Source organism: Salmo salar, chromosome ssa07 (assembly GCF_905237065.1).
Source record: "Salmo salar chromosome ssa07, Ssal_v3.1, whole genome shotgun sequence".
Classification (NCBI taxonomy): domain Eukaryota; kingdom Metazoa; phylum Chordata; class Actinopteri; order Salmoniformes; family Salmonidae; genus Salmo; species Salmo salar.
Genome location: NC_059448.1, coordinates 42,915,016 through 42,929,519, shown reverse-complemented (window position 1 = coordinate 42,929,519; position 14,504 = coordinate 42,915,016). Strand labels below are relative to the sequence as shown.

Here is a 14,504-nt window from a genome sequence, read left to right as displayed (position 1 = left end):
AAACCCCTTACACAAACACAAAACACAACCATTCCACACACCCATTCCCTGCCCAACCAGTACACCACTCCATACATAACACTGAAGCAATGGAACCCAATCAGTGATGAGGAAAATCCCAGTCAGTATACCCAATAATACGGCACAGTAATATGATCCAGTTGAAACTGTAGGCCGGATCCAATAGAAACACGAGAAAAGATCCAGGTTTTTACAGACTCAACAGGTCCAGTTGGCACAGAGGCCTTCTTAGCAGCAGAGAATTGTGGGAAAATACGAGAGAGTCTGGGACTCATCATCGTGACTCCAGGGTTGCCAGATTTGGCTTTAGGCCTCTCCATTAAAACACACTTCGGCAATGTTTAGAGGATTTATGAGTGTTATTGATCGCAGGCTTATGGTTATTGGTGAAGTCACGCATGGAGAGTTCAAGGTGTCACCACTATACTGTTAGGATAATATGGTAATGACACAGCACCACTGTGTGTACTCAAACAAGAGGGAGGAAAGCCTCTGTTTAAGTTTGATGGGTTGATTCTCTCGTGGTTCCGCTAGTCCGTAACGATCTAGGTAGATCCCCTTTCAGTTTTAATGCCCCCCCCCCCCCCCATTGTTGGATCGGCTGCAGAACTCCTTGCCTCTTGATTCCCTGGTGCCGCCAGGGTAGTTTATGACTCTTGTATGAGATGTGTTGAATGAGAGTTGCAGTTGTTTTGAGTGAATGAAGAGACTGTTGTGGTTGTAATGTTGAAAGTTGTCATTTGTAGTCTTTGTAAAAGTTTAAAAAAAATCTTTGTTAGAGTAATCATTTCTCTATTGTTGTATTGTTGTGTTGAAAATGAGACCCTGGTCTCGAAGGGTTTCCCCAGACTAAATAAAAGATACCAATAAAAATCTATTCTACCTGATGAGTAACAAACTGTTTCGGAGAAAATGAGGATCACAATCTGTCTTGGCCTCTGTAGGGATGATGCAGACTGAAAACTGATTCCTCCTTCAAATCCCTCAAGTCCAGAAAGCAGGCGAAAACTTTTAAAAGTTTTACTGGGTTCTCTGTCTCGATGTGCTCATTTGTTACAGCTGCGACTCCTTTAGTTGAATTGAATGCTAATTAAGTAGAAAAACAACTCTGCCCTGCACAAAACCAACCCAAAAGTAGATATAAATGAGTTAAAGTCCCATACTTTTCCAGAGCTGCTTTTTTCAATTGGTTATTTTCAGAGGAGAGCCTGGGTACTCTGGGTTTGTGTACTCCCCCCCTCCTGGCCATTCCTCCTCAGTGTTGTAAACCTCTCTTCTGGTGGTTTCTTCTCTCCCTACTTTATGTATTCAGTATAATGATGACATAACATATTATCTAGCAGAATGAGTAACACAGGGTTACTAGATCAAAGGCTCTCTCTCTCTCGGTGTGTGTTTGGGACCTGTGTTATATTAGCAGTTCACAGTACTCTATCCTCGTGCATCTTCAGTCTGTGCATGACTTTCATTAGCCTGTCTAATAGCAGGGCTAATGCCAGAGAGAGAGAAAGAGAGAAGAAAAGAGAGGAAGGAAAGAAAAGGGAGAGAGGGAGAGAGGGAGGCAGGAGGAGAAGGTGGTATTGAGACAGAATTAGGACTATAAAAGTAAAGGAAAGCAGGGATTCAGAAAGGGTAAAGCAGTAAAGAAGACTGTGAGCAAGATACAGTGGTAGGTCTAAGTGTACTGTACCTCACCCAGTCACATCAACACATTAGGCTGTTCTTATAGCCATAAATCAGGATCTTGAACAAGAAGTGGCAACCTCTCTCATAGCCACCCACGCATACACACTTTCAGGTATACACACATGTACACACGTTTAGGTATACACACATAAACACACGCTGCCCAGCAACATTACAAACAACATTCCTAATTATAACACCTGTAAGAGGAGCTCTTTGGCGCTATAGCGCTGTCGTGTTTAAAGGTAAGCTTATACTTGGTTATTTTCAGACTTTATCCTCAACTCTCCCAGACTCATTGACCACCCTCATCCAGGGGAGGATTGATCCTGTCAGCCAACGTCTGTGTGTCGTTAACAGTATACTGTAGCGTCCTCCACTCTCCCTGTTTCATACCAGTCTCGAATCTAGTGAACCTCTGCTCGCAAACACCCATTGGATAGCTTTCTTGGCAGACATTTTGAGCTCGCTGTGGAGTGAGCTTACGTCACGTTCTTAACTCCGGGACACTTGAACACATTTCAGGGCTATATCTAAACCGATATGTTACAGGGCCATGGTGGAACCAACGTTGTTCAAAACCTCAACTACCTTCCTCGCCATATCACACCCTTTCCTGTGGAATCTGTTACCATGACTACTTATTGTTAACACGGTTCAGTGCGTCAACTATCCCACCCCAACACACACACACCCAAGACGAAACAGCACACACTCGTGACCCTGTGTGTGTGTGTGTGTGTGTGTGTGTGTGTGTGTGTGTGTGTGTGTGTGTGTGTGTGTGTGTGTGTGTGTGTGTGTGTGTGTGTGTGTGTGTGTGTGTGTGTGTGTGTGTGTGTGTGTGTGTGTGTGTGTGTGTGTGTTCCAGGTGAGGTAAGCCAGCTGACGGCGGAGTGTCATACGATTTCAGACGAGTGTCAGACCCTGAAGGACGAAAACAAACAGCTGAGCCACAAACTGCAGCAGCTACAGCAGCAGCGAGCCGGGTGAGTGGCCGAGCCGCCAGTCGATCAAGCTGCCGACCAATCAGTCACAGCCTCTCTATGTCTGGAGACCCCCCACATTGCTCTACAAAATCTACTGTCTGTTTATTGTCTGCAGACCATCTATCATAACTTTTTGTCTGGTGTCTGATGTATCAATAACGAGCTGTCAGTCCACAGATAAGACAAGATAAGACAAGAGTCTTTTTAAAGCCTTCTGCATGGTTAAAGCCTTTGTCTCTTCCATCTCTCTCTGTATCCCCAAGACATTTCTTCTTTGGTCGTCTGTGTGTGCCTGGATGTGTGAGAGTGTGATCTCGTTCCTACATTATACACTATGTGACATAACTAGGAGGCCTATGTGTGTATTTGTGTGTGTGTGTCTGTGTGCGTGCATGTGTTACAGGTCCCAGTTTTGGGACTGGTGCAGCAGATAGTTCCTGTAGCACAAGATAAATTATGAAGCAGGAGAACGTGGCTTGTCTTTCAAAGGTTCTCTCAATTATTTTATTCAACATTCTCTCAAGGCAAATCGTCTTTTTCTGTCTTTTCAATTTCAATGTTGTTTTTTCCCCGTTTTTTTTGTTCCGTTAAAGTGTATTTAATAATCTGTCTCATAAATCCCTGACATATTAGTTCATACACATATCAAACATATATCAATTTACACATCAAAAATATTACATTTCAATCCAATTCACATCTTCAAATTATTTACATTCATACCCCAAATTCACCTGTTTAGGTTATAATTATGTAGTTGATTGTTGCCCACTATAGCCAGATAGGAGACTCTAAAACAGGAAAGCCTTTAAAGACTGGTATAACTCATTAGAAGTTATTTTATACCCATCCTCTAAATACACCCACCCAGTGTAAGAAGGGTTAATAGAAAGACAAGACTATTGCAAATGACATTAATATTAATTATTGGAAAATGACTGAACAAGCTACCATATCGCTAACCGAAGCTAGCAACCAACTGACCGGAGCTAGCAAACAGCTAACCGGAGCTAGCCAAAAGCTAACTGGAGCTAGCCAAAGCTAACCAGTTTTCTAACATTTATAGTACAACAATTACAAGGTTCTTAAACATCACAGTTACAACATTAAATTCTCTAAACCCTTAGGACATTGTCAGGCGTGCCTTTTCTAGTTTACAATCCATTTTTTTCTAGATCAAAGGAATGCACCACCATCATTACATTTTACACTTGACATGCGCATTTTGTCTAGTACCAAGTTATACAATTACTATGTTGTTCAAAACCATTACATTCACTTCAACAGGCAAGTTACAAAGCTATATTGTCCTATTCAGTGTATTTTTGCACATTACTGACCTGTTACACAGGACATCTGATGAAACAGGAGAACGAAGCCAATGGTTCTCTCAATAATGAGAACACACAGGTGCAGGATCGCATATAGTCCCAGTGCGAAGCGAACATGTCTACTGCCCCCTACTGGCCAACAGTAGTATAAACGCATCGCAATGGCGAGACCTTGGAGGACTGACATTTCAGTAAAAGCGTTCTTCCCCAATACAAAGAAACAATACATAACCGTACATTTCGTGTGCATCACACATGCATGTGTCTGTGTCTGTGTGCGTGCATGCATGTGTGTGCTGTGCACCTGAGAATACACCAGATGTGTCTTAATATATGCATAATACAGACAGCACAACAAGCCAACACCTGTTTATAAACAAACAGTCACCACAGGTTATAATCAAATGAACACACGCACACACACACACACACACACACAGCTCAGTGAAGATGACTCACAGTAGATGAGTCTACTGGTGAATATGAATAATTTACAACTAAAGAAGGAGGCTACATATTAGACAATTAGCAGTCTACCTCCTACCTCCAGCCACAGCCCAGTACCTCCAACACACAGACACTGACCTCTCACAAACACACACACACATACACACAGACAGACACACACACACACTATTTCATAGCCGATCTCTCCATGGTACACACACCCATCCAGAGGGCTAACGTCCTGCGGCTGACAGTGGCACGTCAAAGAGCACAATACTCTGTGAGTACTCTATGTACTCAGTGAGTACTGCATTCTTACATAACATGCTTGACACAGTTCCCTATAAACCCTCCGCTCTCTGCTCTCTGGTGTCACCACTCTGATCAAAGGGGATACAGGAGAATATCTCCATTTGAGCTCCATGTATATAGACCTGATATTGAGGTGTGCTATACTGTATATAGCAGGCTGCAATAGCACAGCAGAGCACTGTGGGAAATTAAATCAATGATCTTACTGTAAGAGCATACTTAGGGCTGGTTTCATTTCACCCCCTAGACCCTAGCCCCTCTTGTCCCCTTTGAAGTGATTGTTTAATGTGGGTGAGGCCTTAGGAAACAACGTTGTCTAATTCTAGGATGCATAGACTAGTAAGGATGCAGCCTGTGTATGCAAGGGTACTGTATCCTGACATAAGTCATTTCCTGTTTTTCAAAGACAACTTTTCGTTGTGAGATCTGGGTTTTCCCAGAATGAAAGAGAGCTGTGGTTGGTCCTTCACGGTATTGCACTGTAATACATCACACTGAATACAGTAGTTACTTCAATGCACTCTAGTCTTGTACACCGATAGTGCTCATCCATTCTTAAGCTTCAGTTATTTATGTTCACTCTACCGATTCACAGAATGTATGGTTTTGTTTTAGCAAAGTACTCTGTAGTGTAATGGGGTGATCTGACCATATAAGCTGTTATGTCATGAATGTTTCAACTCTGGGAGAGTTGTGGTTGGCCCAGGGGACAGAGTTACATCTGTTTAAACTCTGTGAGAGTTATTGTTGGCCTACAATATACTTTTCTCCCAGTGAATAAATGTTGCTGAGAGGGAATCAGTAATGAGGCGAGTACTGCACTGCGGATTTCAACAACACACACACACACACACACACACACACACACACACACACACACACACACACACACACACACACACACACACACACACACACACACACACACACACACACACATACACACACAGATGAATGATGCTTCTAAATTCATAATACATTGAATGATCTCTCTGGATGACAGCTCCAATGATGTCTACCTGGCCTTGAGAGGGGAGTGGGACGAAGACCAGAAGGATGAGGGTGTTGGGCAGGATGAGGAATCAGTGAAAGCTGGAGGCTACATGACCCTGTCCCAGACCCAGGGTGGGCAGACCCAGGGTGGGCAGACCCAGACTGGGCAAGGTGGGCGCTTGGTGGATGCCTCCATCCAGAAGAACATCTCGTTCGATGGCAAGCCCATCACCAACTGGAACGGGGGACCCTCTGAAGTCTTCTCCCTACGAGACCAACTCAGACTGGCTGAGGAGAGGGCCTCGCAAGTACAGAGACAAGTATGGACACAGACACTCTTAACACATCCACATACAAGTCTTATAAAACAGAGTACGCCAATGTGATAATAAAAATGCTGTCTCTCTCTCTCTCTCTCTCTCTCTCCCTCTCTCTTAGTGTGAGGGGTTGAAGGGGGAGCTTGCAGAACTTCAGGGGCTGTTTGACTTCAGCCAGAAGGAGCGGGTGGAGCTGGAGCAGGAACTGCATCACTGCAGGGTGGAGCTAGAGAGGCTGGGCGGCAGGAAGTCACAGGTGAGAGGTCAGCAGTCGGAGGGAGGTAACTTTGTTAACAATGGCCGACAAAAGATGGCCTCTTCTGTGTATGAGTTGGTGAAAACAAGTGTTCCTGTAAGGGGACACTCACTACATATGTGTTATAAGAAGGGTTATGGTGGTGAAGGAGCTAGTTATGAGGTAAGTAGAAGGGAACGAGAAGACAACTATACACATACACACCTGTATTTACAGTACACTTGAGTAACTGTGCGCTAACTAACCCATTCTCCTCAAGCATCAAGTCTGTCTGTCTGCATGTGGGTCAGTAACAACAGCTCAGTCAAACAGCTATGTCTTATGGAATCGTGACTTGTCTCTCGTCGTCTTTCTACCTCCAGTCCTCTCTCTGCCTCCAGTGGTGTAGTCAGTTATTCTTGTGTCCTCGACTTTTGTCCCTGGCTTCTTCCGCCCTCTTCTCAACATCCATTGCTTCAATGGCGGTGTGTCTCTGCGTCCTGTCGCCCTGTCCAGTGTCTGTCCCCGTGTCCACATAAACAATCCGGTCCCTATCTTCTTTCTCTTCCTCTTCCTGTCTGATGCCATCAAAACCAGGAAGTGCTGAATCAGAGTTTTGTTGAAAACTGAATAACAAAAAAGACAAATCAACCCACATGTTATTTTAGTGTACAAATGTGCGCTTATAAGCAAGCCACTCTACCCTTGATGATTTGATTGGGTGTACGTGGTCTCCTTATCAAGGATTTAGACTTAGACCATCCTGCCTGAGTACCACAGCAGGTCATGTCACTCACCTGTCCTCCATCGTTGTACTTTCTCTTGTGACTAAACCCCCTCACCCACAGTGCTGGGCTGCCTACAACTCCCAGGGTTCTCTCTGTCTGAGTGACCGTTTGAGTGACAGGCAGCACTTTTCAGTGTGGGCAGAGATCTTTAAATGACAAGATTGAACCATTATACAAGTTGTTCATCTTGTCTTTAACCATCTTTGATGTGCTCTAATGCCATGCTCTTTCTGTTTCTCCCCCTCCCTTCATCGTTGCCATGGCTGTGTTTTGTTAAAAACTCATATTTATAAACTCATTCATATTCATATTGTCAAATCTGTTTACCATAACCACCCTACAAAACGTTGCGCAATATGGTTTTTATTATCAATCTGCCTGTCTCTTTATTTCTTTCGCTCTCCCTCTCTGTCACTCACCCTCTCTGTCCTTGTCTATTGGTCTCTCTACCTGTCTATCTGCCTGTCATCTCATTTATCTACCTCTCAATCACCTCATGATGTTTTATTTACATATATCTATCTGTTGTCTCTTCATCTATCTCTCCACATGTCATCCTTTCATTTTTGTCTCATTTTATTATGATTTGTGATTTCTCTCACCACCTCCCTCCTCCTCTCTCATGCCCCCACGATCCCTTGTTTTCTCCCCAGAACTGCACTCCTCCGTCTGAGCCCCCTGTTCTCTCCATCCCCTTCATAGGAATGATTGTAATAATGGCCCTGATATGGTGCTGGTGTGAGGAGCTGGCGTTCTAGAGGGGACCAGGTATGGGCATGCCCTTTCTTTATCTAGAAGAATCAAATAAAGTCAACTCTTATTTCCTCTAAGAGTGGCTGAATATCTGTTGTAGATCCAGATTATTCAGCCTCTGGCTGTGGGTGTGCCTGAATGTAGAATACCGCACACACAGATACATACTGTAGATTGTAAATGTATAGGGGCCAGTACGTATGGTTCCTGTTTGTAGTTAAATGTTATTAGAGTTCATAGTTCAAAGTTCTGACAGTGATCTGATCTGTTGTGGAAGGGTACCTTATTCCAGTGACATAACGACGCTGATTGAAGAATAAGCGTGTGCTGGAAAGACCAGCTATAACAGTGGAGTCGACGTTTCCCTTGATCTGTCAATCAAACTAAAGCTGTTTTAGGAACGCATTCTCTATGGTGAACAATGAACACCGAATGGGCTCGAACCAAAACGTTAATAGAGGGTGGCGAAAATACTTTACGGATATCAGCGACTTGGATACCGTTGGGGTAAACTGGCTCAAAATGTACCATGTGGTCTGCTTTGTTCTCTGAAGGTGGGCCGTCAACCTTAGAGTTAGCGGAGTCACTGAGGCAGACAGTCCAATAACTCAGTCTCACCCAGCAGTCTCCAAATGCACCATTCACTGTGTTTACTATGACTCTACTGAATGGAATGGCTCCGATTCTAAGCATACTAAGAACTTGGCTTGGAACAGCCAAACAGCCGCCACACTTGAAAAGCTGTGAGTAAGAGAGAAATGAAAAAGGGAGAGAAGAAAGAGACTTTCACACTTGCTTGCCTGTTCCTCTGATGTTTTCGTCCGAGGAAGGTGGCTTTTTTTTTTTGTGGTCCGTCACACTTAGCCGAGGGAAACACAGTGACACTCCTTTCATGTCTCCATTGGGACTGTGCAGAGATTACCGCTAGAGCCAAGATGGATGACACAGCGCTAATGTCAACACCCACCGCTGCTGCCTGACCTCCACAGGCGGGACAGCAGCCAGGAAGCCAGGGAACTGAGGTTTACACCTTCTCTCCCTCCAACCTCCAGCCAGCTGAATGCTGTGTTGTGGTCAGCCTGCAGTGAGGCATAGCCATTTCTGCACCCCTCTCTCTCTCGTATGGCCCCTGACAGATTTAACTGACAGGGGTCTTGGGACATTTAGTATGAGTTATGTCTATTTACCTTGGGACATTTAGAATGAGGTATGGCTATTTACCTTGGGACATTTAGAATGAGGTATGGCTATTTACCTTGGGACATTTAGAATGAGTTATGTCTATTTACCTTGGGACATTTAGAATGAGGTTTGGCTATTTACCTTGGGACATTTAGAATGAGGTATGGCTATTTACCTTGGGACATTTAGAATGAGGTATGGCTATTTACCTTGGGACATTTAGAATGAGGTATGGCTATTTACCTTGGGACATTTAGAATGAAGTATGGCTATTTACCTTGGGACATTTAGAATGAGGTTTGGCTATTTACCTTGGGACATTTAGAATGAGGTTTGGCTATTTACCTTGGGACATTTAGAATGAGGTATGGCTATTTACCTTGGGACATTTAGAATGAGTTATGTCTATTTACCTTGGGACATTTAGAATGAGGTTTGGCTATTTACCTTGGGACATTTAGCCTGAGTTGGAGTGTTTGTCTTTTATTGTAGCCTGATGTGAGTAAGGGTTCAGAAACTTTAATGAGAGTGTCAGGCGTCCATTTTAGGATGACATGGCCACAAGTTGTGTGTGGGTGTGTTTATATGTGTGTGTGTGTGTGGGCGAGAAGCTGTCAGTTCACTACACCACACTCAGGGGGGATCCTCTTACTGGGCTCCAGGGTGACATCACTGTTAAACTCTCTCTCTCTCTCTCTCACGCATGTGCGCACGCACGCGCGCACGCACGCACGCACGCACGCACACACACACACACACACACACACACACACACACACACACACACACACACACACAAACACTCTCTCTCTCTCTCTCTGCAGCTAACAACACCACTCAAGTCTTCTCTCTTCTCACATAAGAGTGTGTAGGTTGGTTGTGCGGGTCTGTATCCCAATTGAGCTGTAAATTACTGGGCTGTAAGGCACGAAATAGTCCTTTGTCCAACGTGTGTTGAGGAAATGTGTGTGCAAAGCGAAGTGGTTGTTTGAGCTACTCTGACCAAACTCGAGGAGCTGGTACGGTATGTGTGTTAAAACTTGAGCTTTCCTTATTGTGAATGAATAACCTCTGTGACCTTTGAACCCTGTCCTCTATCCTCCTCTTGCCACCAGGAGAGCGAGGGAGGCTGGAACCTGGTGCCGGTGGTTGCCGTGGCAGCGCTTGTAGTCCTGATAGTCCCCAGCCTTTCCAGAGCGTTTACCTGAGGACTACACAGAACGGAAGTCACTGTACAGGAAATGACTGTGCCGGTTTCCCCTGGTAACACTGGCAATGCCATGCCCCTATCTCATGATGCCCTTTTCAAGTCTCCTCCTTGCTTCATCTTCCAAGGAGGACTACATCGACAACTGACATTTTCACCAGGAAACACAACACAACAAGGAAGTAGTCTCAAGGAGAAATATACCTGTTTAAGCCACTCTAAAGATAAGGACGGCAATATCTTGTTTCTCTTTAAAGTCCTTCAGTTTGACTCAATCAGTTTCCCTCTCTACTACTCTTCTCTCTGCACTTCTTTAGATAAACATTGGTACGAGTTCAAGGGAACAGCATATTATAACAGGGACTGCCTCAGAGTTTGTGGCAGTACGGTGTCTGCATGGGTGTCAATGGAAAGACACAATTTAGCACACAACATGTCTGAGCATTTATTGATTGATCGGTTGATGGTTTATTATTTGATTGGTTGATGGTTGATTGGTTTATTATTTGATTGGTTGATGGTTGATTGGTTTATTATTTGATTGGTTGATGGTTGATTGGTTTATTATTTGATTGGTTGATGGTTGATTGGTTTATTATTTGATTGGTTGATGGTTGATTGGTTTATTGACAACCTGTAAAGGTTGAATTGGGGAAAGCTCATGCACATATTGAGTCACTGATGAGATGTTTCTCTTCCTAATGGGCATGTGATCTTTCCCCAGATCCTACCCCTCCTTTTGAATCACTTTGAACATTGCCAATGCAACTGTCTCTGCTACACCTGTGTCTTTACGGCTCACAATTTACTCTTTCAACACTTTTCCTTCTGTTTATGTGGTGGCATGCTCTTTTTACGTTTAAATGAAGATGTGTGGAGGAGGGTTTGATTATATGTGTTTGATGTATTGGATGTTTGTCTCCTTTGTAAATGGTTCTTTGTCTCTCTCGTCTGCATCTGTATGACTCTCTCTCTCTCTCTCTCTCTCTCTCTCTCTCTCTCTCTCTCTCTCTCTCTCTCTCTCTCTCTCTCTCTCTCTCTCACACACACTTTCTCCTTACAATTGGTTATGTCTTGTATGTGAAAGGAACCACAACCACTACACACATCTATACAGACGAACAATACTATCATAAATGCAACTTGGTGTATTCAATTTGACAGTCCAAATGATTTCCAGCTAGATGTCTATTTTTGTAGCCATAGGAAGAATTTATCCCCTAGACTGAGGGGTTACTTAATGACTGATTCCACTGTGTTTGGTTCTGCTTAGAAACAGAACGTAAACAAGGCTCGTTATTTGAAACAGAGAGTTATTTTTGTAAATAGACATTGTGTTTAAATGTTTTGCATTATTCTTTTTATATTAATCGTGACAAGCATTCTGAAAAATGACAAACAATCAACGTAGGTCACCAACATGAAAAGTGGAGCCAGTGATGAAATATGGACCATTGTTTTCTAGGATGTGCATTTTGGGGTTTGTCTTACCTAGTCTTTTCGTCTTGTACTGTTTGCGTTCTACTCTCTGATATCTATATTCTCTAACAATGATGCCCTTTGCCTGCAATGCATGGGACCTTTTCAGTGTCATTGCTGTAAACTTGACACAACACATTCCAATGATAGATTGACTAAACAACAACAGCGATGTGACTCTGTTGTCATGGAGAAGACTCTGCTGTTTCGGCACCTATGGAGAGCCCCCGAGAATACTTTTTGATTCTTACTCTACCTTTGGCATGATTTAGCTACCGTGTAAATACATAGCAACAAAAATCCTTTCAACTCCTTTATGTTACTTGTGGAGCAAAATGTCAGAAATGCTTTTTGCGTTGAGTTAGAACGGTGGTGTCATTTTAGAGCTGTCGGAGTTAAATGGTCTTCGTCCATGAACACACCACGACTATGACTGAGAGAGCAATCTAACATAAATGTTTTCTTTTCTAGAGGATCGTTTGTGAGAAACGTGTACAGAATGCAGTAAGCGTTATAGCTGGTGCCTGGATTCGTAGTGTGCTTTCATGACTGACAGTTAGTTGGCTTGTTTCACAGATGTATGTAGGCGAGCTAATCAGCTTAAATTCCGTGGGTGTGTATGTGACAAGACTTTGAAAGCGTGCTTAGCCAATGTTCTTCTATATTCCAGTATCCCATTGGAAAGTTATAGCATTATAAATATGTATAGGTAATTAGTGCTTCTAATTTGTGCTATGAATCGATAAATTACGACTATAAGTATATAATATTAGTTTCAATACATGTTTCATAATCATAACCGTATGATAGGCAATTAAACACTGAGGTGACCTGAAAAACATGAATGCTTATAGGCTATGTATAGAATCTTTTTCCCACAGTGCAGAGACAATATAAGACCTCATTGGTAGGTAAATGCATGCTACAGTGTATGTAAAAACATGATCTGTAGATGTGTACCAACATGTGGTATTTGTATTGTATTGTAAATAGGAAATAGTTTAACACAGTTAAATAACATGGTTTGTTGATTGAGAGCAGTTCTAGATTGAGTAGAGGGTTGCTTTTGAATTGGCTGAACACAGCCCGTGCATGAATAGTGTATATGTGTATGAGACAGTAACATGTATAGATATTGCATGTTAGACTTAGTAAACAACTTGCATGTCTATAGATGGGTAGATCTAGTTCCTGTAGTGACAGTAATTTCAGCCAATGCATTATGACCGTCTTAATGCATGACTAATCAGAATCATTTGTGATTTTTTCTCTCACTATGTCAGTCTCTCTTAGTTGATTTACTACTTTACTGGGTTGTCACTACTAATATTTTCACTTTGGTTTCATACAGTCTATTCTATTCTATCCTACTCTACTCTATTCTACTTTTCTTCTTCAATTGTCTGGTCTCTACAATGTGTATAGATTTTTGGGGTATTTATCTTCTCTGCTGTGCTTCAAATACTGTAAATTCCACTGACTGTGTATTTTCTTTTTACCCTGCTTCTATTCCAGCATGGAAGCGTAAACAATAAGGAAGAGACACATTACAGAAACTATTCTACATGTCAAAACAACCTGTGCTCTTAACTAGAAACTGGCTGCTGCTCACTGTATGTGATGATGTGAAGTTTGACCTTTGAACTTATGTAAAGCTGCTGCTCATTCTGTGTGTCTCTCTGTCTGGGTCTGTGTGACATGGCTACTGGCGAGCTTTTATGGGTTAATGAGAATATTGTGAGTATTTTGGTAAATAGTCTGTACATTTTGTAAATGAACTGAGAAATAAAAGTAGTTTATCCTTATTCTCTATCTCTCTCTCCCACTGTCTAAACTCAGCAAAGAAGAAACGTCCTCTGTCAACTGCGTTTATTTTCAGCAAACTTAACATGTGTAAATATTTGTATGAACATAACAAGATTCATCAACTGAGACATAAACTGAACAAGTTCCACAGACAAGTGACTAACAGAAACGGAATAATGTGTCCCTGAACAAAGGGGGTTCAAAATCAAAAGTAACAGTCAGTATCTGGTGTCGCCACCAGCTGCATTAAGTACTGCAGTGCATCTACTCCTCATGGACTGCACCAGATTTGCCAGTTCTTGCTGTGAGCTGTTACCCCACTCTTCCACCAAGGCACCTGCAAGTTCCCGGACATTTCTGGGGGGAATGGCCTAGCCTTCACCCTCCGATCCAACAGATCCCAGACCTGCTCAATGGGATTGAGATCCGGGCTGTTCGTCGGCCATGGTAAAACACTGACATTCCTGTCTAGCAGGAAATCACGCACAGAATGAGCAGTATGGCTGGTGGCATTGTCATGCTGGAGGGTCATGTCAAGATGAGCCTGCAGGAAGGGTACCACATGAGGGAGGAGGATGTCTTCCCTGTAATGCGCAGCAATGAGATTGCCTGCAATGACAACAAGCATCAGTCCGCTGATGCTGTGACACACCGCCCCAGACCATGACGGACCCTCCACCTCCAAATCGATCCCGCTCCAGAATACAGGCCTCGGTGTAACGCTCATTCCTTCAACGATAAACGCAAATCCGACCATCACACCCGGTGAGAAAAAAACGTGACTCGTCAGTGAAGAGCACTTTTTGCCAGTCCTGTCTGGTCCAGTGACGGTGGGTTTGTGCCCATAGGCGACGTTGTTGCCGGTGATGTCTGGTGAGGACCTGCCTTACAACAGGCCTATAAACCCTCAGTCCAGCCTCTCTCAGCCTATTGCGGACAGTCTGAGCACTGATGGAGGGAT

At 43.3% G+C, this 14,504-nt stretch overlaps 1 protein-coding gene across 5 annotated transcripts in view; it reads left to right on the top strand.

Moving 5' to 3' along the window:
• Positions 1-13,542, top strand: part of LOC106609297 (coiled-coil domain-containing protein 136) — a 46,545-nt gene extending 33,003 nt beyond the window's left edge. For 3 of the 5 annotated variants that reach the window (XM_014207954.2, XM_014207953.2, XM_014207955.2), the window contains exons 6-10: positions 2,576-2,693; positions 5,787-6,096; positions 6,215-6,349; positions 7,770-7,884; positions 10,167-13,542. In XM_014207954.2, coding sequence (XP_014063429.1) covers positions 2,576-2,693; positions 5,787-6,096; positions 6,215-6,349; positions 7,770-7,874 — 668 coding nt within the window. In that variant the 3' untranslated portion in view covers positions 7,875-7,884; positions 10,167-13,542. The remainder of the gene's footprint in view (positions 1-2,575; positions 2,694-5,786; positions 6,097-6,214; positions 6,350-7,769; positions 7,885-10,166) is intronic. The other 2 variants (XR_006770652.1, XM_045722007.1) reach the window with 2 other exon arrangements.
• Positions 13,543-14,504: the final 962 nt, after the last annotated feature.